The 27454-nt window shown below is 40.3% G+C and overlaps 1 protein-coding gene across 6 annotated transcripts in view; it reads right to left on the reverse strand.

Moving 5' to 3' along the window:
* Positions 1-27454, reverse strand: part of SORCS1 (sortilin related VPS10 domain containing receptor 1) — a 508818-nt gene that overhangs the window by 103793 nt on the left and 377571 nt on the right. For all 6 annotated transcript variants that reach the window (XM_042908548.1, XM_042908547.1, XM_042908549.1 and 3 more), the window contains exons 7-10: positions 21830-21948; positions 19153-19242; positions 12562-12741; positions 2864-3010 (exon numbers count right to left, since the gene is read on the reverse strand). In XM_042908548.1, the coding sequence (XP_042764482.1) occupies positions 2864-3010; positions 12562-12741; positions 19153-19242; positions 21830-21948 (536 nt within the window). The remainder of the gene's footprint in view (positions 1-2863; positions 3011-12561; positions 12742-19152; positions 19243-21829; positions 21949-27454) is intronic.

Raw genomic sequence — 27454 nt, forward strand, 5'->3', positions numbered from 1 at the left:
AAAAACTTAAGAAGCCTCTTAGATTAAGGTAATCCGGCAAGGATCTGAATGCCAAGAAAAAGCCAGACGAGGGAAAAGGCATTTTAAGAGAAATAATGGTGAATGCAGAGCCTAAGACATAAATGAGCAGGGTGAGTTAAAGGTATGCAAAAAAGTGCTGTCTTCCCCCACAATGGACTATGTAGAGAAGGAGAGAGAGAGGCGGAAGAACAGGCAGAAGAAGAAAACAGGGGCCAGACCATATGAGGCTTGGCAGGCCATGGTAATGTACTTGAACTTTACTCTACCCGAATTAGAAAGTCATTAGAAACCTTAAGAACAAGACCCGAATTTTTAAAGCTCAAGTTGATCTCACTGACATAAAATTTGAGAAAAGAGAAATCTAATCTATAGTAAATGAAAGCAGATTTGTGATTGCCTAGGACCGGGGGCGTGAAAACTCATTGCAAAGGGACACAAAGGAAGTTTTGAGTGATGAAAATATTCTATCTTGACTGTGGTAGTGGTTACATAGGTCCATAACATTTGTCAAGATTCATCAAACTATACTCTGAAAGTGGGTATTTTCTTTTTTTTTTTTTTTTAATTTTTTTAACGTTTATTTATTTTTGAGACAGAGAGACAGAGCATGAACAGGGGAGGGGCAGAGAGAGAGGGAGACACAGAATCTGAAACAGCCTCCAGGCTCTGAGCTGTCAGCACAGAGCCCGACGGGGGGCCTGAACTCACGGACCGTGAGATCATGACTTGAGCCGAAGTCGGACGCTTAACCGACCAAGCCACCCAGGCGCCCCGAAAGTGGGTATTTTCTATGTATGTTTTACCTCAGTAAAGTTGGATTGAAAAAGAAAAGATCACGCTGGTTGCTGTGTGGAGAAGAGATTGCCAGGTAGAGACGGGAGGACCAGTTAGGAGCCTTTCATTCCAGGGCAGGTGAGAAATGATGGCAGCTTAGATTGGAACAGTCCCAGTAGAGATGGGTAAACAAGTTGATACTGCGTTTATATTTTGGAGGCATGGCAATAAGACTTCCTAAAACTGGGCTGAAGTTGTAACAGGGGGCCCTTCACTAAGTGCTTTGTGTCAGAGGTATTTCCACCCACGCATTTATGATGCCACAGTGGTCACAGGCAAGCCTCGTCAGGTGATATGGTTAATTCGCTCTCATGGGCATTTTTATCTCCAAAATGCACGGTAGGATGGAGGGCTATGTTAAAGCACTGGTGCATCCCATGCTTCTTTGGCTAAATACCACAATGCCCCGACTTGGAATAGCTATACTTGGAAGGTGGCTCTGGTTTTTTAAAAAGCTACTGGACAATGAATACCCTGTATACAGTGGGTATTCAATAAATAACTGTTACATTTACTTACTGTCACTGGCTTTGTGCACTTACTACCCCCGCTCCCCCCTGTAATTTGCCAGTAATAAGGATGGTAGCTGAGTGGGAGGCTGAATTGTAACCCGCTTTCCTGATGCACAGTGACAACTGTGATATCCTTTGCAACTAATGAGGTCAAGCTATGGCTGCTGGCATCTTCTCGAGTACAAGGGTGACCCGCCTACAGCTGTATGAGATGAACCTGCAAAGTGACTGTTCAGACTTCCTGGGACAAAGCAAGCTGAGTGTGGATAGCATCAAAGTGAGAATTGTATGAAGACTGCAAACACTCATATGTGCATATGTGTGTGTGTGTGTGTATACAAAACTTTCTTACTAAAACTAAGAAGTCTCCCCTCTAGGTTTACATACTGATCTCTCCTTTTTATAAATTGTTTCACAGAAATTAGCACTTAATTATACTTTGTTTTGCAATTAATCTCATCCTCCCCTCCTTCTGCATTCACTCAGTATCTATCCATGTATCAAGCACAGGGAAGCCCCAAAACCACCATGAAGAGTGAGATGTGACCCTCTACTCTCTCATTTATTAATCGAGTGTCTTTCAAGTGGACTGCAAACTCCCTGAAGGCAAGACTCAGCTCTGATCCTTCTCTTGGACACCTTCATATAATCAAATATATAAATAAATTCATGCGGATCTATCTACACAGTGTCAAATGTTAGGCAACTAAAATAAAGCTTTACTTTACAGCAGGGTACAGTAAACTTTCTATCTTTTTTTCTTAAGGGCCAGATAGTAAATACTATAGGCTTTATGGACCACATAGTCCCTGCCACAACTATTCAATTCTATCATTTAGAGCAAAACCAGCCAGAGTCAATTTATAAATAAACATGACTGTGTCCCAGTAAAACTTTATTTAGAAAAACAATTGGTGGGCCATATTTGCCCCACAGGCCATGGTGTACCAATCTCAGCTATACAGAATGAGACATAGATGGATGGAACACATTACAAAGGGTACAAGTGAGGGTTTCAATCAGTGGTTCTTACCCCTTGTTTGAGGCATAAACTCCTCTGAAAGTATGATTAAACATCTCTGTTGGAAAATACACCTATACATTCTGCTGTCAGTTCATCAATTTTGCAGCTGAATTTATGTATCATTGGATATGTAACAAATCATTCATGCAAAAGTAAGGGTGTATCTCCCCACCATAGATGGAAAGGATCACATTCTCCCTTAAACTACAATTTGAGGTCCTCATCAGAACCTGGTCACAACTCAAAATCCTTGAAATGAGCAAGGAACTTACTCAAGTCCTCTTATCTCTTTGGCTTATCACACAAGGCAGCACAGCGCCCCTTTTCTACATACTCTGCCTTCACTCCCAGCCCTGTCCCCTTTTGTTCACCGATTAAGCAACAAGCCCTGGAACGATCTTCATCTGCTTATTTAATATCCAGTTCCAGCCCTTCACTGTGCAGAACATTCCTCTCCAATGTGAACACTCACCAGTAAGCAGTGCACGGGGTCCCCCCTTAGATCTGTGTCAGGCGCCTGCAGCAAACGCCAGTCTCGGCCTTTGTTATACGTGATGAAAGTCTTCACTTGGTTGTCAATCTTCTTGTTAGCCAAGAACATTCCCTTTATCCCTGCTACCTGGGAAAAATTGACATGGCTGAAAAATACATCAATTTGAGATGGGATATATTTATTTACTTTACAAAAAAAAAAGCAGATTGTCCAATTCAGCTGTGAGCACTTGTTGTGGAGGAAGAAGAGGGTGGGGATAGTGGAGAGGTGGTAATCCTCAAGCAGAATGATTCCCTGAACTGTGGGATACACGGCAATAGGTCTATGACCCTTATGGTATGGGTATTGTGTTGTAAATTCGATAGAAGCTTCTTGTTTCCTCTCAGGTAAGTTGGTGGTATCTTACAGTTGCCTAGAGTTAAAATCTGGTGCTTTCAGTTGTGGTGCTTGGTAAATGATTCATAAATAGGACTACTTTAATTTTATGTTAGGCATAGCACCCATGGTCTTAAATACTTTATCTCATTTAAAACTCTTGGCTAAGTATCACTCATTCTATTTCATATAAGAGGAAACTGAAGCTCATCCAGGTAAGGTGACTTCTCCAAGGTCATGCTACCTAAGGTCAGACAGATAGTAAGTGGCAGACCTGGAAATTTAACTCTACTTATGGCTCCACAGACCATGTTCTTAACAACTGTCTAAACCATTGAGCTATTTACAGCCTTAGGCAATTGGAAAAGGTCAGTTAAAGCCCATGATCCAAATATGATTGCTTTTTCTCTCCCTTTTTTTTTTTTCTGTAAAAAGATCACTCTATTAAGTCACTGAAATACACTGAACAAAAAAGAACAGCTTTTAAATATAAAGACACAGTGATTTCCCTAAACTGTCAAATCATTCCCTCCTGCATTCCTATAGCACCTTGTTCCCACTAGAAACAGTCCTTATTAATTCCTTGGCTCTGACAATATGATTGCCTTCTCTCTTCCATACTTTAGGAAAGAGGTAATAATTGGTAAGTTGACAAACTGCAATAACAAATCATTAGTGTGTACCGTATTTTTCAAGTGTTCTAGAATGTATTAAATGCACTTATACTTCTTTTATATTCTACTTGGAATTATGACAACCCAGGGAGAGTGGGGGCCAATGGGAGAAAGGTCTGAATGTGTGGAACAGCACATTCCAGGGCTGTGCACAAGCCACCTCCCTTAATGTTTGCAGTAACCATGAGATAGAGTTATCAGCAGCCATATCTTGAGGATAAGGAAACCGGAACCCAATGAGTGGCTTTGTGAAGCACAGACTGGGCACTATGCCCAGTGCATAGTGTCTTCATATATAAAATGTAGTATTTATACATAAAACATAGTGTTTTATATATAAAACATCCGACACTCACTACAAACCTGCCTAACAGCTAGGACCTGGATTCTATGGATGAGGAAATTGAGATGTAGGCAAATTTTAATTGCTTATGATGACAGAGTTGGGGTTCGCATGTAGATCTGTCTGACTTCCAACGCCCTTTTAACAAATACAGCTCTGAATTTCTCAACTTAAAGAGGTTGGGTTTCAATCAACAGAATATGTACATTTTTACCTTGGCTTTTGACACAGTCAAACCCCATTAGTTTGTACCTGCTGATTTGGCATCTGGGGTAATTTAGAGTTGGGCGAACTTCGTACTCCTTTGGAACGACAAGTTTGTTAAGCAAATAAATGGTATAAATGAGTAGCTGGGAGGAATACTTTGAACTACTTAGGAAAACAAGCCTCATTTCGAGAGCAAGCAGACAATTTCTTCTGCATTGTTGATTCTCGACAAATGCGGAAGACATAAATTCCAGGAGCGCTATACCTCCCGACAATGGTACGTCAATTACAAATAATATTTAGTTATTCACTATCCCAGCTCTACAAGGACTGCTCGCCAGGGAACCCCATATTGGTTTTGCATATGTTCCAGAGGCTGTTACATGTTTAAATATGACTAAACTGCCAGTTCTTTAAAAATTAGATTTCATAAATCAGAATTTTCACCAAGTCCTATTTTCCCTCCACAGCATACTCACACATGAGAAGCAATGCTGTCTTAACCACGCGACACTCTAGGTTACGATAAGTTCGGAAAGAATAAAATGATTACCTATTCCAGTAGTTTCATTGCCCATTTTCCTTCCTGCCCTCTCCCTTTTTTGGCAAGAGTGTCAGAGCAGGGTTATATGTGTTTAGGAGCTGGTTCATTTGATTTGCAGAAGCGGTGACTTTATTGGCCCCCGACTGCGTGGCATTATCAAATGCCACTTGAGCAGAGAGCTGCGTTTTGTAATTCATCTTTGGCAGCATGGCCTTCAGGTTTATCTTGGGGAATAAAAACGTGCCAAGGCAGAGGCAACGTGTGACAATAAGGGACGGATCTGGAGTGGGTCTGCTGATTTTCCTCTTGTGGCCAGGGCACTTTATCTGTGCAAATCCCATTTGTGGTGTCTTTTTCGTTTGTCTTGCTTCTTTGGTCTGCAGAGACGGTCACCCCTGCTCTTAAGTTTCTTGTGCTCATCCACTGCTCCTTTTGCTCCGAGCCTGAGAAGCCCATCTCTGTGTGTGTCCAATGCGTGACACGCTTTCCTCAAGGGCTCTTTCGTGAGGTCTCACGCTACGGTTCTTGCAACCGCTACCCTCTTACTTTGGCTATCACTTTGGAAATCAAGGGAGTGGTGTTAGTGCCCAAAATATGGAATGTGTGTGTAGTTGTACGTACAACAGTGCGTCTGGGGTTCCACTGAGGATGGGGGGACATGTTTATGTTGCGAGAAAACCTCCCTCAGTATTTACAGTATGTGCTGCTTTGGAATGAGGTGGGGCTGAAGGATGGAACAGGACAGGAAAAAGTAATAGTCCCGGGGAAGACATGCCTTCACATGGATACGGTTTCTGAGGAAGATGTTCCCCTGTGGGAATGACACAGCTCACTGTTGGGAGTTCGTCTTCCTTTGGGGAAAGACCTGTTACGTTTTCTACCTTTCTGAATTCTGCACAAGAATGCTGAGTGTATTGAGAAGCCACTTATCTTTCTTTGCCTTGCATATGGGGAATTTGATACCAGAAGTCTCAAAGGTAATCAGTTATTATTTCTTCTTCTCTAATATCATATGAGCCCAAATACCATTTTGATTAGACTTTAAACATGAAGTGTTACAGCTCAAACCTCAAGCCGACACAAATATATTGGCACATTCATTGTGCCCTAGGATGATAGCTTTGGAGTGCCACCCTCCCTTCTCTTATTTTACTCTCCTTGTTCACATAGGCTGTCCCCAACTCCCTTGGATAATATCCAGAAATTTCTCTACCCAGGCATACCTCAAAACCCAGCTCCATAAGCTCTTTTCCCAGAAACCAGAACCCCTAACTGTCCCCAACTCTTCCTCTCTTACCTCCAATTTGTCCCCCAGACGACATCATGGCTCTCAACAACTGTGTAGGTTTTTAAGAGCATCAGTCTTCCCCCAAACTTCTCCAGGGCTCCTTACATTCCTTACCATGATATAGTCATCAGCACTTCTCCTGACAGATCTCACACTATAGTCTCCCACTCTAATGTAACTTTTGGATTATCATTTACTCCACCATACTCCCTCACAAAAGTGAATATTAGAAGAGTCACTTTGTATAAGACTTATTTTGCTTTTAATAAAATAGGTAGTAAGAATTCTGCATTAGAAGATAGGACAGCAATAACACTATCCCATATTTACTGAGTACTTATGAAGTGTGAGGCACTATACGAAAGGTTTTGTAAGCATGAGCACATTAATCTCTCATGCACTCGAAATGGCAGAGTCAGTGATGTCCTCATTTTACAGGTATGCAAACCAAAGTTTGGATGGGGTCAGTTACTTCCCTAAGATCATTCCCCAGGGAACCTTATAGCTGGACTCCACTTCAATCTGTCTAACTCGAGAGCCCACACACTTAATGCTTTGGGCCCTACTATTTCTTCAAATTTCTCAGTCATCCTAGAGTATTCTGAGAGAAATGTCAGGGATGGGATGTCATACTTACTTGAGGCTACCTTTTATTCATTCTTCAGTACGTTTCCTTAATAGTTATCCCATAAATATTGTTTGAGCATCAACTATTTATCATGCATTCTTCCAAGCACTGACGATAAAGCACCTAGAATGTCTAAGTAACTATACGTTCATTGAACAGATTGTTTTTGACAGTGGGAATGTGTTCGGTGCTGGGACTTGGGTTTCTTTGGTGATTTTAACGAAGAACCCTATATTCTTCCTTTGTTTTTTTAATATGCATCTCTAGAGGGTGCTCTTCTCTCCCAAACTTTCTTTCACATGTTGCATGTGGAGGCTAAGCTAGGAAAACCCTTGCACAGGAGTTTTTGCTTGTTTCTGACTCTACTGAGGATTGGGAGATGATTCCTCCTACCCTCTCTGTCTCAGACATTAATTACAAATCCAAAGTGTCAAAATTTGGAAAGAATAAAAAATATGAATCAACAAGTGTAGCTAGAAAGAGAACATATCTGTGACCATAATTTCTTCAGGCTTTGGAGACAGGATATTTTTCTGTTCTAAAGAGAGAACTGCAGCCAGGAGAGACACATACTCAGGGAGAGCGGGGTCAGGGGTAACTCTGAAATCAAAGAGCCCACTCCCCCCGAAATGTCCAAGTGTTCTTTTCTTCCCTATTGCCTTAACCAGGCAACACTACCCTACTAAGGAGAGAGTAAGTAACCTTAAATACAATTAGATGGTACATTCTGTGCCCAGTAAGAAATATATCTTGGATAGGAAAGCATTTTTCTTCTCTAATTCCTATGTTGGATTATAAGAGGCAGCCTTTCCCTAAGAAGTCAAGGTGTCAGTACATCATCGCAACTGTTCGGCTTTCTCTTTTAAAGAGGTGCACTCATAGTGTGAAGAAGACACTATGTGTGCAATAGAACATGTGCTGCTCATTGGTTATGTCTTCCATCATGCCCACTGTGCCCACTCATGTATGCACACATTCTGTGCATCCCCAGTTTGCCAGCCAGGTGGCTTGACTCCCAACACAGCCCTTTCCACTTGGCTGGGATAAACTGTCATTGCCCATTAAGCCAAAGTGCTCTTCATCATCATTAATTAATATTCCCTTCCCAGAGGAGGATGGATATTGTCCAAAGCTGTCAGACCCCCTCTCATCATCCACACCAGACGGATACACTAGGAATCACACGTCTCAGACACACTCGTCATGTCTTTTTTTGCTCTGGCCACCATCAGGCATGCAGTCCTCTCTTACCCATCCCCACGTGATGCCCCTGGAGGGTTTGTGCTATTCAGGAATGACAGAATTTTAGAACACTTGTTTCTAGGCTTCTCTGAAAGAAACACATCCACCAGACAAAATCGGAAGGGACATGATAGTGCTGCCTGAATTTAGCTCTAACTACAGACTAAGGTGGTTCAGAAGGTGGTGAATAGGTCCAGAGAGATCATTTGCAGGTCCTGAGTTGGCTTTTCTCCAAGACTGTTTTCTTTTTTCTGTCTGGTTTCTTCTACTTCTAGGTAAAGTCTAGTACTATTTATCCTACCTTTCAATGTCTTTTCTTAGGGCTATTGCTGGGTCACAACCAAATACAAGCCCAAATCTTTCTAGAGACACAAATAGTTTGTTGTTAAGAGTTTGCATACTCTAGGGACACCTGGGCGGCTCAGTCAGTTAAGTGTCCGACATTGGCTCAGGTCATGATCTCATGGTTTGTGGGTTCGAGCCCCACATCGGGCTCTGTGCTGACAGCTCAGAGCCTGGATCCTGCCTCAGATTCTGTGTCTTCCTCTCTCTCTGCCCCTCCCCCATTCATGTTCTGTCTCCCTTTTTCTCAAAAATAAATAAACATTAAAAAAATTTAAAAAAAAGAGTTGCATACTCTAGGATTTAGATCTTAATTCTGCCACTAGCTTTGTAATCTTGCAAAGCTGATTGCATTCTTTCTGCCTCTATTTACTCATGTTTAAAATGGGAGTAATTATAGTCCTAGTATCATAAAGTTAATGTATGGATTGAAGGAGATAATAATGGGAGGTTATTTACACAGCACTGTGTAAAGAACTGGCCCCTAAAATATTATCTATTGTTATTATGAACCTTCATCAACAAAAATCCTCATCTAGCATTTTTGCTCTGTGGGCAACTCTCCTGGTTCACATGTCTTGACTCTTTCAAATGTGGTACATGTTCAATGGCCAACTGACACTGAGGGAAAATTCTAGCATTGCAGTGATTAAACCACACAAGATGGTCACCCAACACTTGGTCCCCAGCACTCCCTACGTCATCGCATACACACATGTGCTTCTACGGCAGAAAGGGCCACGTTTGTTGTAAGGTTCTAATGTGTGTATATGAACATAATGATTGATTTTAATGAGACATGTGCTTCCTTTTGCATTTCCCGCAAAGACTCATCAACAGTACATTTCCTCGATACACGGACTCCTATTGTTATACATTACACAGTCGGCCTCTGCTGAAACAGCTTAAAGAGCAAACAGCAATGGCAGGTAGTTGGCATGCAGAAGCATACAAGCAACGAACTCATGCCGTCCTCCTCAGTCACCCCCAAATGTGAGCAGACGTGCACTCCATATATTCTGTCTTTGTTACCCCTACCTCATATGTTGCTCATCTCTGCTCCTTATTAATTCATTTACAGATTTGCTTACTTTTCATTTACCTCTAAGCACTCATCATTCATTGCAATTCTACTGGGAAATTCATGCTGGATGGCTTTCAGCTTCCTGCTAACCAGAACAATCAGAGTTAAGGAACATTTGTGCCAGGTTCCACGTCAGCCAATATTCTTTCTATCTAGGTAATCAGCAGATACGGCACCGCCATTCTGATCACATCAAGTTCAATTCAAGTTGCTGTGAACTGTCAGGCTAATAAAACCAAAGACTCTTCTTCCCCGGCCCCAGGACGCAGAACACCTTTACATAATGCAGTCACACCACCGCTCAAAGTGATGATAACAAGAGCCAGCAGTTTCCCTACAGACAGTCAACTGCAAGAGAGACACAAAGGGGAAACACAAGGATCAGCCAAGAAATGGTTTGCCGTGTCCCGAAGACACCCTGTTTCCTTTTCGCATTCCGTACCTGTTAGCAGTGTTTGAATTCAGAAAATCATTCATGAGAACAAGTGTGAATCACAGAACATTGCAAAGTCATTCCTGTCCAAAGCTGTTATCTTTTCCATCATCAAGGGACCGATTAAAATGGTCTCTGTTTTGGCAGAAGACAAAATTTATCCAAAAACAAAACAAACAAACAAAAAAACCCAAAAAACAAAACAAAACAGAACAACAACAAACTATTCCACAATAGATTGAAAAGAGGGGAGCAGTTAATCAGAAAGGGAAAAAAATGCAACCTGAAAACCAGAAAATATTTTCGGGAGAACAGGACAGAGTCAAGACCAGGGAAACAAATTGGGTGATTGATCTGGGGCAGCTGCTTTGACTTCTTATGAGACTCTTGAAGCAAGGTATTTCCATCTTAAGTGCTGGATCAAGGCACGAAAATGAATGACATTTCCACAAAACACATTTAAAGTTTAAATGTTTGTACAGCATTTAGAAGTGAGGAAAGAAATGTGGCAATTTACGCTCGTTTATAAGAAGACAAGTAGTTGGTGTTCAAGAATTACTATGGCCATGCTAAGTGCAATATGGGAAGCAAGAGAGATCCAAAATAGTAGAAATGTGTTGGGTATTTAAACAATATGGGTAGATTTTAAGACTATAAGAATAGAACATTGCATTGGGGCTTAAACTCATTGGACTATAGTATTAATTATGCTATCTATAATTTGTTGAGCATTGATGTATTCCTGGAACCATTTTACAGTATGTTAAGATTAACACAAGTAATCAGAGAAATCCTATCAAGTAGATACTATGTATATCTCCATATTTTAAACAAGGAAACTGAGGCTTGGAAATTATTGGCTTTGTCTCTAGAATACATACACATGGGTATAGCTAGGATTTAAATCCAGTCAACCTGACTCCAAAATTTATACTTTAAATCACAAATTTTATCCAACACAAATTTGAAACTAAATCACCAGAATATGTAAATATTTTCCAGAATACATTTTCAGATTGAGACTGAGATATATGATACTATATTTATCCGGAACATGGGCAGGAAACGAGTGGAAAAAAACTTGTGAATGTGTAAAAAAGTTTGCAGTGCATTTTTCTAAATATACACACACAAACTATGTCCCATGCTAGTCTGCACTCTGAATGGGACATACAGTTTGTTAATGCACATTTATACATACAGAGAAGTTTAGATACTAGAAGAAAATCCCCAAGAGCCCCTAAAGGAAAAGAGAGGTAGACAGCATTAAAAAGAATTACAACAGTGGGTTTAAACTTCTTAAGTGAAATTGGATCCTTTCTTTGATATACTGGATATTATTCCCTTGCTTCTTGTTATTTAAGCAACTTCTTGACTTTCTGAAACTCATACTCAACCAAAAGATAGCATCATTATGACTGTACATATTTGAATCCATTCTAGATTTTTTTTTCAGATAGGATATAGGTATATGATACAGACACTTCTCAAATTCTGAATGCATTTTGTAATGGCTCATTATAACCCATTATAAATCTTTCATAGTGGAAGGTAAGACTGACAAATGGCTAAAATCCATCCCCAAATAGCAGCTTTCTTTCTACCTAGCTGTGCTTTAAATGGCAATTCAAGTGTTGGCATTTGTCATGAAAGCTAAGTGATCCAACATGTATGATTTTATTTTGTACCTTGGTCATTTTGAGAAGCAAAAGGCCGTAGTTCTCTTAGGGAATTATGGTAAACTTTGTTTTTTGTCTTTCCTCCCCCTCCCATTTAGGAGAGTAAGACCTACATGTTTGTCTCACTCACTGGCCCGCTGAGAGGATGACAATTAGCCAATGGAAGTTATCTAATGAAAAAGGTATTCAGGTCCAGGGCACCTGGGTGGCTCAATTGGTTAAGCATCTGAGTCTTGATTCGACTCAGGTCTTGATTCACTCTCACGGTTCATGAGATAAATCCCCAAGTTGGCCTCTGTGCTGACAGTGCAGAGTCTGCTTGGGACTCTCTCTCTCCCTCTCTCTCTGCCCCTCCCACCCCCTTTCCAAACAAATAAATAAATATTAAAAAAAAAAAAAAGGTATTCAAATCCAATGGGAGCATCTTCTGATCCAATGCAGAGTTGCCTCTTTGTTTCTTCAAAGAGAGAGGGAACATGCCCACTACCCCTTTGCTCACATTGGGACACCGTGTCTGCCCTTCAAGATTATTTTCAACATTCCCATTAGGATCACTCTTGTTCAAACCTTTCAATTGTTTGCTTCTCCAGATACTCTCTCTAGGTCTCTGAGACTACATGGTCTGTGGACTTCATGAAAAAAGAATTCTTCCCACAGGTGTTCTGTAGATTAAAAATTAACCAACAAAAATGCTCTACAAATCCCTTCTTCTCCTGAATGACAGGAGGCCACGTAAGGAACTAATAATTAAGATGATCAAGGCAACAGCCAATGGTAGGCCTTTACCTCCAGTCCAGGCACTACAGGGGCTCAGGACTGCACATGCCTCGTGACATACCTCATAGAGGTCAATCATGATGTTTCCCTCAGGACCTCTGCTGCTCTGAACATTCTCCAAGGCCAGCGTGAAATAGACCCCACGGGTGTCTGAGATATAGAGGTTATAGGTGTCATTTTGGTTCCATTCTTGCACCGCTGCAAACACTTGATTCTCATCTGTGCTGATGACGTGCATGTCCTGAAGAAAGATACAGAGGATGAAGAGGTTCGAACATTAACATGGCATGTGTCCGAAGAGAGTGGAATCTAATGAAGACCAACAGGATAGGCACTTAGGCACTGTAGTGGAAGATAGAAATTTTCCTTGTGTATATTTGTGAACTAAGAATTGATTAGGTTAGCGTTAACCATGTATTTCCTTTGTCATTTGTGAAGTTAAGCAGTAAGGCCATGAGAAAATAGGGCAGAGAAATGCTTGGTAGCTCACTTATAATTTAATTACTTCATTAGATAAATGAAGAATACCTTCTCAAATATGTATGACTTTGGAGAATCAGTCATCTTGATATACTTGCCAGGCACAAACAAGGTACATGTTCAGAAGGCTTATGTGGGGTAAATATGAGGAAAAGTCAGAGAGACAGCGAGAAAATAGACAAGCCCTGCATCTCTCAGTGTGGTTCATGGGCCACCAGCATGGGGGCATCACCTGCAAGCTTGTCGGGCACACAGAATCTCAGGCCCACCTATTGAATAAAAATCTGCATTTAAATAAAATCTCTCACTGCTTCAGAGTTCTGTTAAAGTTAGAGTTAAAGTTCGTTAAAGTTTAACTGTTAACATGTGAAAGTTTGAGAAACACTGCCCAAGGCTCAGCAACTCCCAGAAGCCCACGAGGAAAACGTTCACCTGAGAACCCCAAAGCACTAGCTGTCATGTCAATGAGGGCTCAAGCATTTGGTGGTTTATCTAAACCTTTACTCTGAGAAGTTCATTGGAAAACCTTAAGTGAGAGAGGGAAAAAAGTAGACTGCTTAACTGATGACACTTTCAGACTCTGATAGTTCTGGAAGATAAAAATAAGGCAAAGATAGTATGGAGGCAGTGAGTAGATGTCCCTGGGGTGGGAATTCCAAATCCTTTCTTCCCCATTCAGAACTCCAGAGTAGCGAATATTCAGGGAGAGGCTGACATAAACCAAGGCTTGCTGTCTCCCGCGCACAAGCTCTTGGAGGCCTTTCACCCTTTGCCCAAGGCAGCAGACACTGGTATAACTCTCAAAAACCAAAAACAGAAACAAAACGAAACCAAAGCCAGAATTATATAGAAGCACAAAGACAGAAGAACAATAAGGAAATATTCTTGGCCTTTGTGCAGCTTAATACTCAAATCTTCCCAGATGGATCGTCCTCCATTCTTGAAAAGCTTTGGGAGACTGTTCAATGCTTTTTGGCAAGAATATCAGTGCTAGAAAATTCTACCTAACTTCTATCCTAAAGTTCTCCTTGTATACGCTGACGTTCTTTCAATCAAACAAAGGCAATTCAGCTTGGATTCTGCTCTAATGTATAGGAACAAGTCTTTCTCCCCATTACCAGGATCACAGTGAATTCCTATGACCCCAGAAGGAAGAGATCCTCATGCAGACAGCTTCATGTTCCTTCACCCCTACTAGGTACCACATGCCATACTCCAGAGTTTGATAATGTTTTTATAAAAAGAATACAGAGTAGGAGGCCAGAAATGAATCCTTCCCATTAATTCACTGCAGGTCAATAATGCAAACTTATGTTTTGTATGGAAGTTGGCCATTGCTTATATCAGCCAAATGTCTATTTCCATTTCTTCAGCTAACTGTAGCTTGATGTTCTTTGACAAACACCCTCATTGCTCTCCGAGAAATTTCCTCCCTGTACTCAGTCTTTGCTACTTTCTTCCACCCTCAGCACCAGAAATGAGCGTGTTGAATACGCAATGTCCCTGACCACAGTGGTTGGATCAGTGATGGTATGTAACAAAAAGCCAGTAAGACAGAATTATAGAATGACTGTGGCATTATTAGAAAAAAAAAAAAAAAAAAAAAAAAAAAAAAATATATATATATATATATATATATATATACACACATATATATCTCACTATTAGTTCATTCATAAGCAGTAAGAATAAATAAAATAAAAAATAAAATAAAATAAAATAAAATAAAATAAAATAAAATAAAATAAAATTCTAGATCTATGCAGACATATCTTAGGGGCAGGAGATGAAGACAGTCCTGAAGAAAATAGGCTCAAAAGAAAGAGAGGCCACATTCTGTGAATGTCTTTGAGTCTTTGATTGTGGACAACTAAGAAGCCTGCCCCACCTGTAAACCTTTCAGCTAGAGAGAACACTAGGGGAAAAAAAAAAAAAAAAAAAGGTTAAAAGAATGGACTTTCAAGTAAAACTACTTGAGTTCAGATCCTCCCTCTGTAACTTAGCTGTGTGAACTAAACTCTGTGCCTCAGCATTTCTACCTGTAAAACAGAGATAACAGTGTGCCCTCCATGGAGTTGTAAGGATTAAATCAGTTACTAAGTGTTACACATTTATAGTGCCTGGCATGTAGCATTTGTTTCATACGGGCTAGCTATTTTCAGTGACACATGCCCTTAAATCTCTTCTGTTGATTAAGCAAGGTTGATTTGGCCTTTCTTTTCACCGCAAATGTTGGAGTGTTAACCAGTATACTTAATAAAAAGTAGTTCATGCAAGTGTTTTGCTTCTTTTGAATGGAGGGGATTAGGTATGGAAATTAGCTCAAAGGCCATTCAACCACTGAGGGCAAACTTTCTATGGCTCCCCATTTCCTAAATTAGGGCAAAGACCCAAATCCTTATTGTAGCATTTAGAATCCTCAAAGAACTACTCGTAATTCATGTTCACTCATCAGCAGGATGCAGTATTTTTCCTGAATTCATGTTATGATATTTAAACATAGATCTGGCCCCTACATAACTACTTCCTACCTCTGTGCCTTGGAGTGAATTTGTGCACTGGTGAACCCCTGAAGTCTGGGTCACCACAGACATCTCCTTAATAAATGCTAGGGACTAGATAGAGTACATTAACTATACTATCCCACTCAGACAAATCTTTATTTTGTAGATTCAGAACTAAAACACAGTGCCTCAAGGTCACATAGAGAACCAGTCACATAACAATAACAAATTCAAATGGCTACCTCTAGATAAGGGCCAAGATCAGTTCTCTCTCTCTCCATATAATCCAATTACAGTGAAGAGACTTAAAAAATGATGTTGGTCTTAGGTATTTGAATTGAAGGATCTGACATATTTCAATGGCATCTTCCTTTTTAATTCATGCCTATATTCTCCTCTATCAGGTAAATATGCTTTTTCTACCAGAATGGCACTTTATATTGAATGCTTTTACTGAGACACAAACTTGTAGAACAAGAAGTAGCCTTTTAGATCTTCTACGAGAGTGTTTTCCCAAGTCTGTTCCATAGCATACCAGCAATGTTGGACTTTTAACAGAATTTATTTTTTTTTAAGTGGATCTCTTTGGGAATGTTTGATCAGTGATGAATTATATAGTTTTCTTGCTCAAAGGACATCCTAGAAACTTCGACACCAGTGACCTACCATTACTCTCAAGGCAAAGAACATAGAATGAAATTTAGGTTTCTTCTTAAATTTATTTGATCATAGAGCCAAATTTTCATGAGGTATCTCTAAGGATATTTGATTCAGAGTAACATTTATTTTATTTTAAAAATGTAAAAACAAAACAAAACAAAACAAAAAACCAAAACAACAAACAAACAAAAAACAGAGAAAGAAATTGATAAGCCAGTCCATGGTTCCACAGCAAGTTAGTGACCTATGTAGGTCTGGAATCCAGGCCTCCTTCTGTGAATCAAACAGTCTCTGCACCGCCCATGCCCTGGGTGCCATCGATCTCCGACCACACAGACAACGAGATCTATACTGATAATAATATTACCTTGCTTTTATAGAGTATCTGTCCTCCAAAGTGCTTGAAGCACTTTCATATGTATTGCCTCGTTTATCTCACTTGAGGGGCTCAGAATGAGCTCCAAGTAAGTTAAGGGAAGGAAACCTTCACTGTGTCTCCTGGTCTAGGGCTTTCATGCTTTTAATAGCAGCGGCAACATTAAAGTCTCCCCATCCCCCTCTCTGGTCATCATTACCATTATATTATTATTAATATTATTATTATTATTATTATTAATTTTTTTTTTTAACACAGTTCAGGGTAACCATAGTCTTTCAAAAGAGCTGATACAAAGGCAGTGGATGATTACAGAAAATTTGACATCAAAGTGCTGGTTTGTCTTGATTCCTTTGTTGCGCATGAAGCTTTGTTCCTTTCCAGCCAAGGCAGCCCTGGCTTTGATAGAAGGCCACGAAATACATGTGCCTTTCCCACAAATCACTCCACCCAAGCTGGGGCTTCTCTTTGAAGGTGTAATGGGTTGTAATGAGGCATCTCATTGCCTTAAGTAAACATCTCCTTGGACTACATAATACATTCATTTGCTGTACTGACTCCTATTTTTCCGGGGAAAAGCTAAATTAATCCTTGCATTCTACCCTCATATCTCACATCAAGCTAGTAATGGAGCTTGCTCATCTGGGATAGCAAGGGGAGGGGACAGACAGCAGATTCAGGTTCAAAGTACAAGTGGCTAGATGTCACTGGGGGCAACTGTCAACATCGATCTATGCGATGGCCATGAAGAAGCAATGCAAAGTACATGTTTTTCCTAACACTCCAGTGCCAGGTCTGATGCTCCTTTGGTTTTAAACTACCATTTCTGGGGCTCCTTGGTCCATGGCTTTTTTTCTTTTGATGGCCCTCCAGTATATCAAAATTTGTGGGGGATCTGCTATCTTATAATAGTAAACTATTCAATTATTTCAAGAGAAGAAAGGTATAAAGGATGCTAGTTTGGGAGCTCAGGGGAGTTCAGTGCTGGCCTCAGTCCTGCTGTAGACAGAATTTGGTTTGGCCCAGGCTTATTCCACTCAAAGAGTATATTCCCAGGAGCTAGAACAAGATGATTGACTCACATCTGCTGCTCCTGATTTGGTCTCAATTCCCACATGCCTCTTGAGCAAGGGCATCTCCCTGCATTGACTTTAACTCTTGTTTTTAAAGGTGTAAATCTTGCAAGCTAACTACTGCATTTGCTGATCAATCAAAGAAATAGCAATTTATTTCGGCACTTGAAGGGGAAAAAAACCCAAAACGTCTCCGTTGGACTTACTGAGGAGGCATGATCATATCCCTCCTGGGCCTTCCCAAAAGATTATCCAAGGTACTTTTAACACCACTCAGATTTAGTTTTACATATGGACTCTCCCCATGTCTCATCCAAGGCACAACTCCAAAGTTGTACCTTGTCCTTTTGTAAAACACGTTAAACCGAATCAAGAGCAAGGAGCAGTTAAATGTATACAAGCACAGAAATAGTTCTGGGAAATTACCACTGTCATTAATTTCTTAGCTGCTAGAAATGTTAGTAACTACTAACATGGATATTGTTCATGGAGTCAACAGGGAGATTTAATGTGTGTTATTATCCCAAATGTGTTGATGTCTCAGCCCACCTTACTCCTGTTAGGCTTAGAGGCAAAATGATGGCCCAGAAGGAGAATTCTGCCTGGAGAAGCCAGAGCAACTGCTACCATTTACTTTCCTGGAAGAAGAGATCTGCAATGACCTTGTGCTGTGTCTATCACACGATTCCCTGGCAGCTAGCTGGTGTTGGGCCACGATAGCATACTACAAAGTCATGGACAAAAACACAAGATAAAGAGTCATGAAAACTCAGTCGAAAAAAGTTCTCTATGTTCTTTGCCCAACCCAAAGGTTTCAAAACTGAGCTACAACTATATTTAAACCTACGCTTCCCCCTTCCTACGGTCAAACATACCTCCCTTGCTCTAAGATCAAGGCACAATGCATTAGTTACTTCAGACCACAAATCCACAGTTTGGAGCGCCCAAGTCAGTTTGACCTCCACTAGGTGGCACTCCATATCAACACAGTTCTTCAGTGTTTCTGGAAAGAGCCCAAGGAATGTCAGCAGTTGAGGGTCTTTAACTTCTGTCATTATTTCCAAAGGAGTAACGTCTTTGGGAAAGTCCAAAAAATTTAGCTGTGCCTCAGAACTCTAAAGACAGCCAGTATCGTAAGTTCTATTGAGAGAGAAAGCAAAGGTTGGATGCTGTATAGATGTACCCCCTCTCAAAAATTAATCACAATAGAATGGGATAGAAATGTGTCACCCCCGTCGTACTGACATAATATCCAAAGCATGTTTTTTGTTTTGCTAGAATACCAGTACATATTTCTTGAAAAGTAAAAGCAAATCAGTTGACAATTTATTTAGATGCTCCTATAACAAGAATTCCAGAGAGAGAGACAGAGAGACAGACAGAGAGAGAGAGAGAGAGAGAGAGAGAGAGAAAGAGAGAGAGAACGTGAAAAGCAGTCATGGGGGGTGAGAAGAGATAAATGAATATGAAAGACTGAAAGGGTCCTTGGGAAAGGGGTGAGGTCAAGAATATGTGAATTGAAGAAAATACTAAAATGAAGAAATCCATTCAGCTCATACCTTGGGCAAAGCATATTTGGGCAGCTTCATTTGGGCAAACGCATTCCTTCGGTAGGACACGTAGTAATGCGGCCGTCCTCCTGATGTCAGCTGGATCATAAACACAAGAGTTGTAAGAAGAGCTCCTATAATAGTTCCAGGCCCTCAAACAACAGCAATGAATGGAAGGGGGTAGATGCCAACACAACAGTGTGAATGACTATGGTAGACAAGCGTGAAGAACTAGAGCTCCATTCAAAAACGACTCATACAGTCTATGTGAACTGGTCTGAGGCCCAACCTAGCCCACTGGGTGAACATAAAATTCTTGGATTTGCCCTGTAGCTCAGAAACAAGGAAACATTTTCATTTCCTTTTTATTTTTCTTCTCTTTTGTGTTTCTAACGAGAGAAGCCTTAGGGCATATTGGCTTAACGTCCATCAGCCGTCCCCAGCTATCCAGACCAAGACTATGACCACGCAAACAGGTCCCCATGCCATATCAGAAGGAAACAGCCCGGGTGAAACGGCGGCAGAGCTGGAGCCTCTCATCTCTGAGCGCTGAGTTCCGTTTGATGCTGTACCATAGATGAATGTGAGTATGTCTCACCTACAGCCGCGCTGCTGACACATTAGACGGAAAACCGGCCAGGATCATAGCCCCAAATCATTATAGATCTCTATCTTCCAGAAGAGAACTCTGAGCTACCTCCTCCAAGTCTGTCCAGCACATACAGCCCAGTGAACCCCGTGGGTGCGAGGGAGGGCAAGAAGGGGTGCGGTCTCCACCCCAGCACGAGCACTGTTTCGTGGAGTGGCAACGGCTCCACTCTCAGTCTCCCTCTCCTTTGTAGCCCCTGTTTTTTTTTTTTTTTCCCCAGTTTGGTTGAGATATTCACATACAAGATAGGTAACTTTAAAGTGTACAATGTGATGATTTGATAAATGCATATACTGCAAAATGATGATCACAATAAGGTTAGTTGACACCTCTATCCCCTCATTTAATTATGATATTTTGTGTGTACTGAAATCATTTAAAATCTACTGTCTTCATAACTGTCGAGTATACAATACAATATTGGTAATTATAGTCACTATGCTATACATTAGATCCTCAGAACTTATTCATCTAATAGCTGGAAATTTGTACCCTTTGACCAACGTCTCCCCACCTCCCACCCCGTAGCAAGGACCATCTAGTCTGTATTTCTATGAGTTGGTGGAGTCACTCTTAATCCATATAAATATCTGGAGTTGGAACATCAGTTGGAGTCTGCATACTCAGATTGTGTCAACAAATGCTGTGGGTGAAGGTCCATCAGACACGTACGAGAGTGACTGGCAAGTTATCTTGTCCACCATGACTGGGCCAGATCACCTCCTAATTCTAGGGATGGGCTATGTTCACAGTGCTCACAGGATCATGTTCACAGCGGTATGGGTAGAAAATACATCACGTTTTAAAGGCAGAATTGATTCTCATTGGCTAGTCACATATGTGGATTATAAATCATTATTAGAAAACAGAAAAGGTTCCTGGCAGAAACAGTGATTGAGAAATGAATTACAGATACAACCCGTACGTGTAACCATTTTAATGTCACTTGACAATTTGATGCTGAAGTTATCAGAGTACTCATTATTCATTTCCCCAACAAAGAAATGAAGTATATGTATGTGTATAATCATTTGCAAAACATTTTAAGAGTACATAGGTTGATTTTGTGCATTTTGAACATTTGCTTCCTTAAAACATGGGATTGAATATTCTGAATTATGATTTCTTGTCCAAATAAATATATTAGTGTTAAGAATGTGTCTCAATCATAGTGAAATTGTGTATATGTATATATATATGTGTGTGTGTGTGTGTGTGTGTGTAAAAATGAATATATGTAATAAATATGTCAATATATTTAATGTATACACACACACACACACACACACACACACACACAGAACTATTCAGCAATTGTACCTTTGTCACTCTTACCATGGGAAGCAATAAGTGAAGTCTGTCTAAACTTACCTAACAACTAAATAAATCACTGTTCAAACAAACCTAAAACTTTCCTGAAATGCTGAAAAGCAGCAAAGCATACTTGCTCCCTCTCTCTTCTAACCACTTTACCTCAAAAGGTTTCCCACTCTCTTTAGGAGAGAAAAACCCGACTGCATACATCTCCTCCACTTCTCATCCTAATCATAGTCAGAGCATGACAATAATGGCTGATTACTCTCCACCTCGCCTCTGCCTCCCACTACCTCCAGTCACCCCGCAGCTTCCTGTTGCCATCTGTTTCTCTATTTTTAAGGTAAGTATTGAGGAACAGGCTGATTGGCTGACTCTTCTGATAGGAAGAGAGTGACATATCCACTCAGTCTCACTGAAGGCAGAGGAAGGGTGAACAAAAGTGTGCATCATTCTGGAGACAACCTTCATACTCTAAGCGGTGCCTCCGTGACCACGTGTTGATAAGGTCCTCCAGACGCTGCTCAAAGGAGCTAATTAATATTCCGTGAGCATAGAAGCTTCGACACTTGGCAATGTTCCTTTTGTCAAGAAGATAATGATTTTATTTTTCTTCCTTTTTTTACCCTCAAGGGAGTGTAAGCAGGCAAAGGAGGCTGCATTAGGGATGGAAGCAGGGAAGAGGACTGTCTGAGACAATCAACAGAAATGGATCTTTCATACCTGAACAAACACATAATCATCCTGGACAATCAAAGAGTCTGGGTCAATGTAGCCTGGGAAAGGTTTATTCCTGTTGGCCTCTGTGCAGTTCTGCATTCGGCAAGTTAGGTACTGTGAATCTGAAAGAAAAAAAAAAAAAAGGTAGGGGGAAGGTATACACACTGAGTATCACACTCAGAGTGGACCTTTTTTCTTTCCCTTGCTATCTCCAATTCTTGAAACAAATCCCACATTCTTTAGCTGCATTATTTTTATCATTATTATCGTTCAAAGTGGTATCATTATTATTTTACTCACTCTTTTTTTGAGAGAGCACAAATGGCAGAGAGGGGCATTGGGAGAGAGAATCTTAAGCAGGCCTACGCTCAGCGCAGAACCTGACACAGGGTTTGATCCCACCCCCTGGGATCATGACCTGAGCCGAAATCGAGAGTCGGACACTCAACCGACTGAGCCATCCAGGCACCCCATTATTTTACTCACTTTCTGTCAACACCATCACCAGCATGCCCCCTCACCTCCACCAAACCTTGCCATCCTGGAATACTAAATCCTCATTAATTAATTTTCCTCTCCCAAACCTAAATGAAAATATTTTTAAAAACTGGCAATAATATTTACGGTTTCCTAATTATTTTTTTGCATTTGTAGGCTCTTCCTCCACACTCTGACCTTTGACCAACAAGCAGGGAAACGTGGATATAACATGCATTTACCAGCCATCTCATGCAAGAAGTTATAAACATTGTTACAAGCAGTAAAATTCCATGTCAAGACAAAGGCCTTTCTTCTAATAATTTTAAGTGAAATAGAATAGAGAGGAGTTTCCTTGGGTCCAATAGTTTGCTCTAATTCTACAGACGAGAAAACCAAGACCCTGAATCTTACCTGAGACTTGACAGCAGATGGTAAACCTATCAGTTAAATTAACTCTTCTATACATTTGCTATCTATGGCTGGAAGTGCAATGTATCAGGGTGGCTGCCTTGGTTTTTCAACCACAACTATTCTGCTCTCTCTACTAATCAGGTATCATTTCATACTTAAAACTCCTTTTGCCTCCTTGCATTTAAAATAAATTCAAATCTTCTTCTCCCCACCACTCCAATGTCCCCACATGTTAATCTCTTCTTCTCTCTGTGAGTCTTCTAATCTGGCTTCCTTTACATGCAGAAATTTGGCTAAACTTTCTACTACTTACGAGACTTTTCGCTTGTATTCCCTCTGCCTAAAATGCTTTTCCCCTGGTTGTTCACAAAGAAAGTTCTAGATTTCAGTCTACTATTATTTCTGAGGGTCTTCCATGATTACTCTGGATCACACACCATTTTGTTAATTCCCCTCCATGGAATTCATTTCTGTCTGTCTCTATTAGAATATAAGCTACTTGAAGATAGTGACTCCTTTTACTTGTTGTTCACTGATGTACCCTCAGGTTCTAATACTGTTCCAGGGACATATTGGCCAATGAGTAAATATTCACTAGAATGTGCCTTTTTATTGTAATATATCTTTTTCAATGAAGAAGAAAGTCATTTTACCTTTTTTTTTTTCTTGATGCTTAATAAATGGATGTTTGATTTTAGGATATCAGGGATGTATAAAGAAATCCACTATTCCAAATTAAAACAAAATAAGGAGATGAAGATTTACATGAAATGGGGGTAGGCAATAGTATAGCATTGGATGCAAGGATTCACTAATGACTTCTCTCAAGGACATTTCCAGGACCATCTTTACCTATGGAAATTGGGTAAAATCTGTATTCTACAAGGAGGACCACAAGGGGGCGGCATGCATATTTGCTCCATCTGACCAAGGACATGTAATTGCTGATAAGCTCTTATGAGACTGGAGGTGAAATTTATTCACAATATTCCTTCATGCCTCTGCCATCTGTGGGGATGGGATGGCTCTGAAGTACTTTAAGCCATCTGGTTGTAGTGAAACCATCTCTGTAGATGAACTAAAGAAGGGCCATCTACTCACTCTTACCACCTTCTTCAAACATTCTTTATCATTCCATCTTAGGGCATAACTCAAGGTCTTTCTCCTTGAAGACAATTTCTGGGAGTCAGTCCTTCCCAGAATCATCCTCTTTCCCACCATAGCACACAAAATCTTCACCTCACAGTTTCACACTCCACCAGATTCTTCCACATCTTTTAAATGACTTTTATTTTTCCAAAGGTAGCTTGGGGTCACAGCAATGGACACTGGTAACTATGAGACCGGGGCTTGAGTTCTTATTTGGTCACTTACTAGCTACATAGTTCAAAAGAAATTTCAATCTCCTGAGCCTTGCCACCCTCATCCATTAAATGTGAATGCCAATGTCAACTCTCTTGAATTTTGGCTCTAAGAATTAACTATAATAGCATATATGCTGAATGTTTTAAAACTCAAATGTGTACAGATACGAGCTGTTATCAATAATGATAACATTCCTATTTTCTCTTTTGCTACCTTTCACAATAATTGGATCAGTTTGGGGGCCTTTTGAAGGCTAGTTAAACTGAATTTGAGTACTCCAGTTATGTTTCTGTATCAGCTATGTTTCTTTTGGTGACCTGCTCGATACCCATTCCTCCCGGCCTCTTTGATGGAAAAGCCAATACTGGATCGGTTGACTTATCCTTCCTTCTGCATGACTGAGAAGTGCCCATATGCAAGGATTAATCCTCTTGGGTCTATGCCCGCAAAAGGTCTTCTGACTCCCCTTGTCATTGGTTGGTTCAGGAAAGAGCATTAAAACTGAGTTCTAGTAAATGAGAAGAGAGGGCAGTCTTGTAAGGGAGAGACCAGGAAATACAGCAGAAGACCCTGTTCTGCCTCTCTAGAATAATGTGATGCTGAGAACTGCTCTAGCCTTCTTTTTACATAGAGGAGCCAGTAAGCTTACAGTTAAGCTTACCTAATGAGTATGCAAAGAGATGAAAAGGACCTATTTCCGGATGACACTGAGTTACTGATTATACTGAACTTACAGCTGCTCTTTTTCTGCACTTCTTATGTGAGATAATGAACAAAAACAATGATTAACCAAACTAAATCAAAGATTCCTGATTAGGAGATCTTGGCCTTCAAATTACAAATACAACTTCCAATCAGAATTTCTTGGACTGTCACCTGATGAGAACTTTTGATAAATACACAGTGCTTGTTTTCTTTGTATGGGGTCTCAGAGTTTAAAACTTTCTTAAGACTTGAACCTCCTCTTCAAAGGTTCCTGAACAAGTATAAGACGGAAAATATAAAGATACACTTCTCATATTTATAACTCAGCTATTGAGAAACTATGAAGCTGAGGGATTTGGGAAGAAAATAAAAGAGCAGGGAAACTAACAATTGTTGAATACCAATGTTCCAGGTTCACATTTATTTCATACATTTAATCTTGATAATACTACAAAGTATAATATATCGACTATTTTTTTAGATAAAGAGAATGAAGCTCAAATACGTAATGTTTTACAGAAATAGCATTATGGGTTTCAAACTTGGCTGGCTCCAAAGCTGGTTTATTTCCACTACTCTGTATTGTGTGAAGAATGCTGGTAAGTTTGGGGCCAACTTCTGTTAATTATATTTCGTCTTTGATCTAAGTAGCAATGCATACACCCAGATACAAAAAGAAAGACAAGTAAATTTATATTTTGTGTGGAGTAATTTGGCAATAGGATCAAGATCCTTGAAAATACTCTCTCTGACCTCACATTTATTTCTGAGAATTCTAACCAAGGGAATAAGTAATGATCTATGCAAAGATTTAGGTACTTCAATTTTCATCAGTGTTGTTTATAACAAAACTAAATAGAAAAATGGTCAAACATAGAGGAATAACTTTTTAAAACCTCAGAACATGTTTGTTATTAAAATCCTGATTCTAAAGAGTATATGAAGATTTACGGAAGTGGTTAATGCATTTCATGTAATAAAAATAGGTTTCTAATTAATAATTTGTATCAATGTTTTAATTTCTTAGTTTTAAAAAACAGACCTCGGTTATTTAAGAAGTTAACATCGGGGAGAGCTAGGTAAAGCTGTATTATCTTGGTAACTTTTCTGTTTACCTAAAACTATTCCAAAATAAGTAGGTTACCAAAATATGTGCATATCAACCCGATTTTCTGCAAGTTGTATATATAGATATCTACATATGTATGCTTACACTGGAAAAATGAATAAAAGATATACATGAGATGTCAACAATAGTATACAGGTAGTGATATGAGAGAAGGAGACAACTGTGTGCAAAGCCCTGGAAAGCATGTCTCAGCCAGGAGGTGGAGGCGGCGTGTGAGATCTGTCCCACAAAAATCTGAGAAGCTTCTCTAATTCCTCTGCTTCTCCCACTCCCAATGACACATACTGAGGCAGAGCACCACGAACAATATGTGTAATGAGCCCGTCTTTGGGCTAAGAAATACCAAAGGTTCCATTGGGCGACACAAGCAAAGTCCCAGGAAGAGGCTTTGAAACCACTGCTTGCTTAGAGAGGCTCAAAGTGAAATTTGCAAGCTGAAGGGGAAATGAACAATTTTGAGCTGCCTGCCCCTGGTAAAGGGCTCCTGGTTTGTTCTCTTTCTCCTCCTAATGGAAACAGAGAGAAATTGGCTGCACTTCATAATGAGGGACCAATCACTCTTATTCCCCTTGGGGCTTACTGTAATAGCATTAAGTATGATGAACTCTTTGCATATTCAATTCTAGTGAGTGTATGATGCGATTCCATAGGAAGTATCTTGTAATTTGGCATTAATTAACGTCAATTAATGCATGCAACTGCTAGACTTTAGAATTAATTTCATTACTTTTCCCACACAGATGTTTTCCTTGCCATAGGTAATTAGGGCCCTGTGCTGCTCTTCTCAGGCATCCTCACTGTGTATAACAGCTGCCGCTTGGCATAATGCAATTCCCACCCCTGCAGAATCTGTGATGTAGACAAAGGCTGCCTTTCGAAGGCCAGGCTTTGAGCAGAGGAACAGGGCTTTAAATGCAGGTTCAAGGCCTGCTAGTTTTGTAAACGTAAGCAACCACTTCACCTCTCTGCACGCTGATCTGTAAAATGGAAAACATGGGGGCCATCTTGCCAGTGGTTGTGATGCCCAAAGACTTCAGTCATGAAACGTGTTCAGTCTAGGGCTGGGCTAGACCGTGCTCCAATAACAGGAGCAGTGATTGCTACTGAAGCCCTCTCTCTTGAATCACCACTACCATCCACTGTGTCTCAACTGTAAAGTACTCCAGACATCTCTACCTGACACATCTTTCTTCATATTTGATGTTTGGTTTCAATTAAAGATTTTTTAAAGTATTTTTCAAAGCACCATGAAAAGTATTCTCCTTGTATAATTAATAGGTATTTGTGTGAGTCAGTGGGCAGTGGGCAGAAATGGAAAATAACCAGGGGTATGAAGAGGACATGAGAGTTGGCTGGGTGCCCAGCACACAGGGCCTGCCAGCCCGCAGCCATATTGCTTTGCGAATGCTTCCTCCTGTTGGGAATGATGTTCTAGGTCCTAGCTCTATCTCCAGCATGCTGCATGACTCTGAGAAGGTCACTTACCAAGCCAGGTTTCAGACTTTTTCTCTTTGTAATGAAGATTATTAGAACTTTAG

Source organism: Panthera leo, chromosome D2 (genome assembly GCF_018350215.1).
Source record: "Panthera leo isolate Ple1 chromosome D2, P.leo_Ple1_pat1.1, whole genome shotgun sequence".
NCBI classification, from domain to species: domain Eukaryota; kingdom Metazoa; phylum Chordata; class Mammalia; order Carnivora; family Felidae; genus Panthera; species Panthera leo.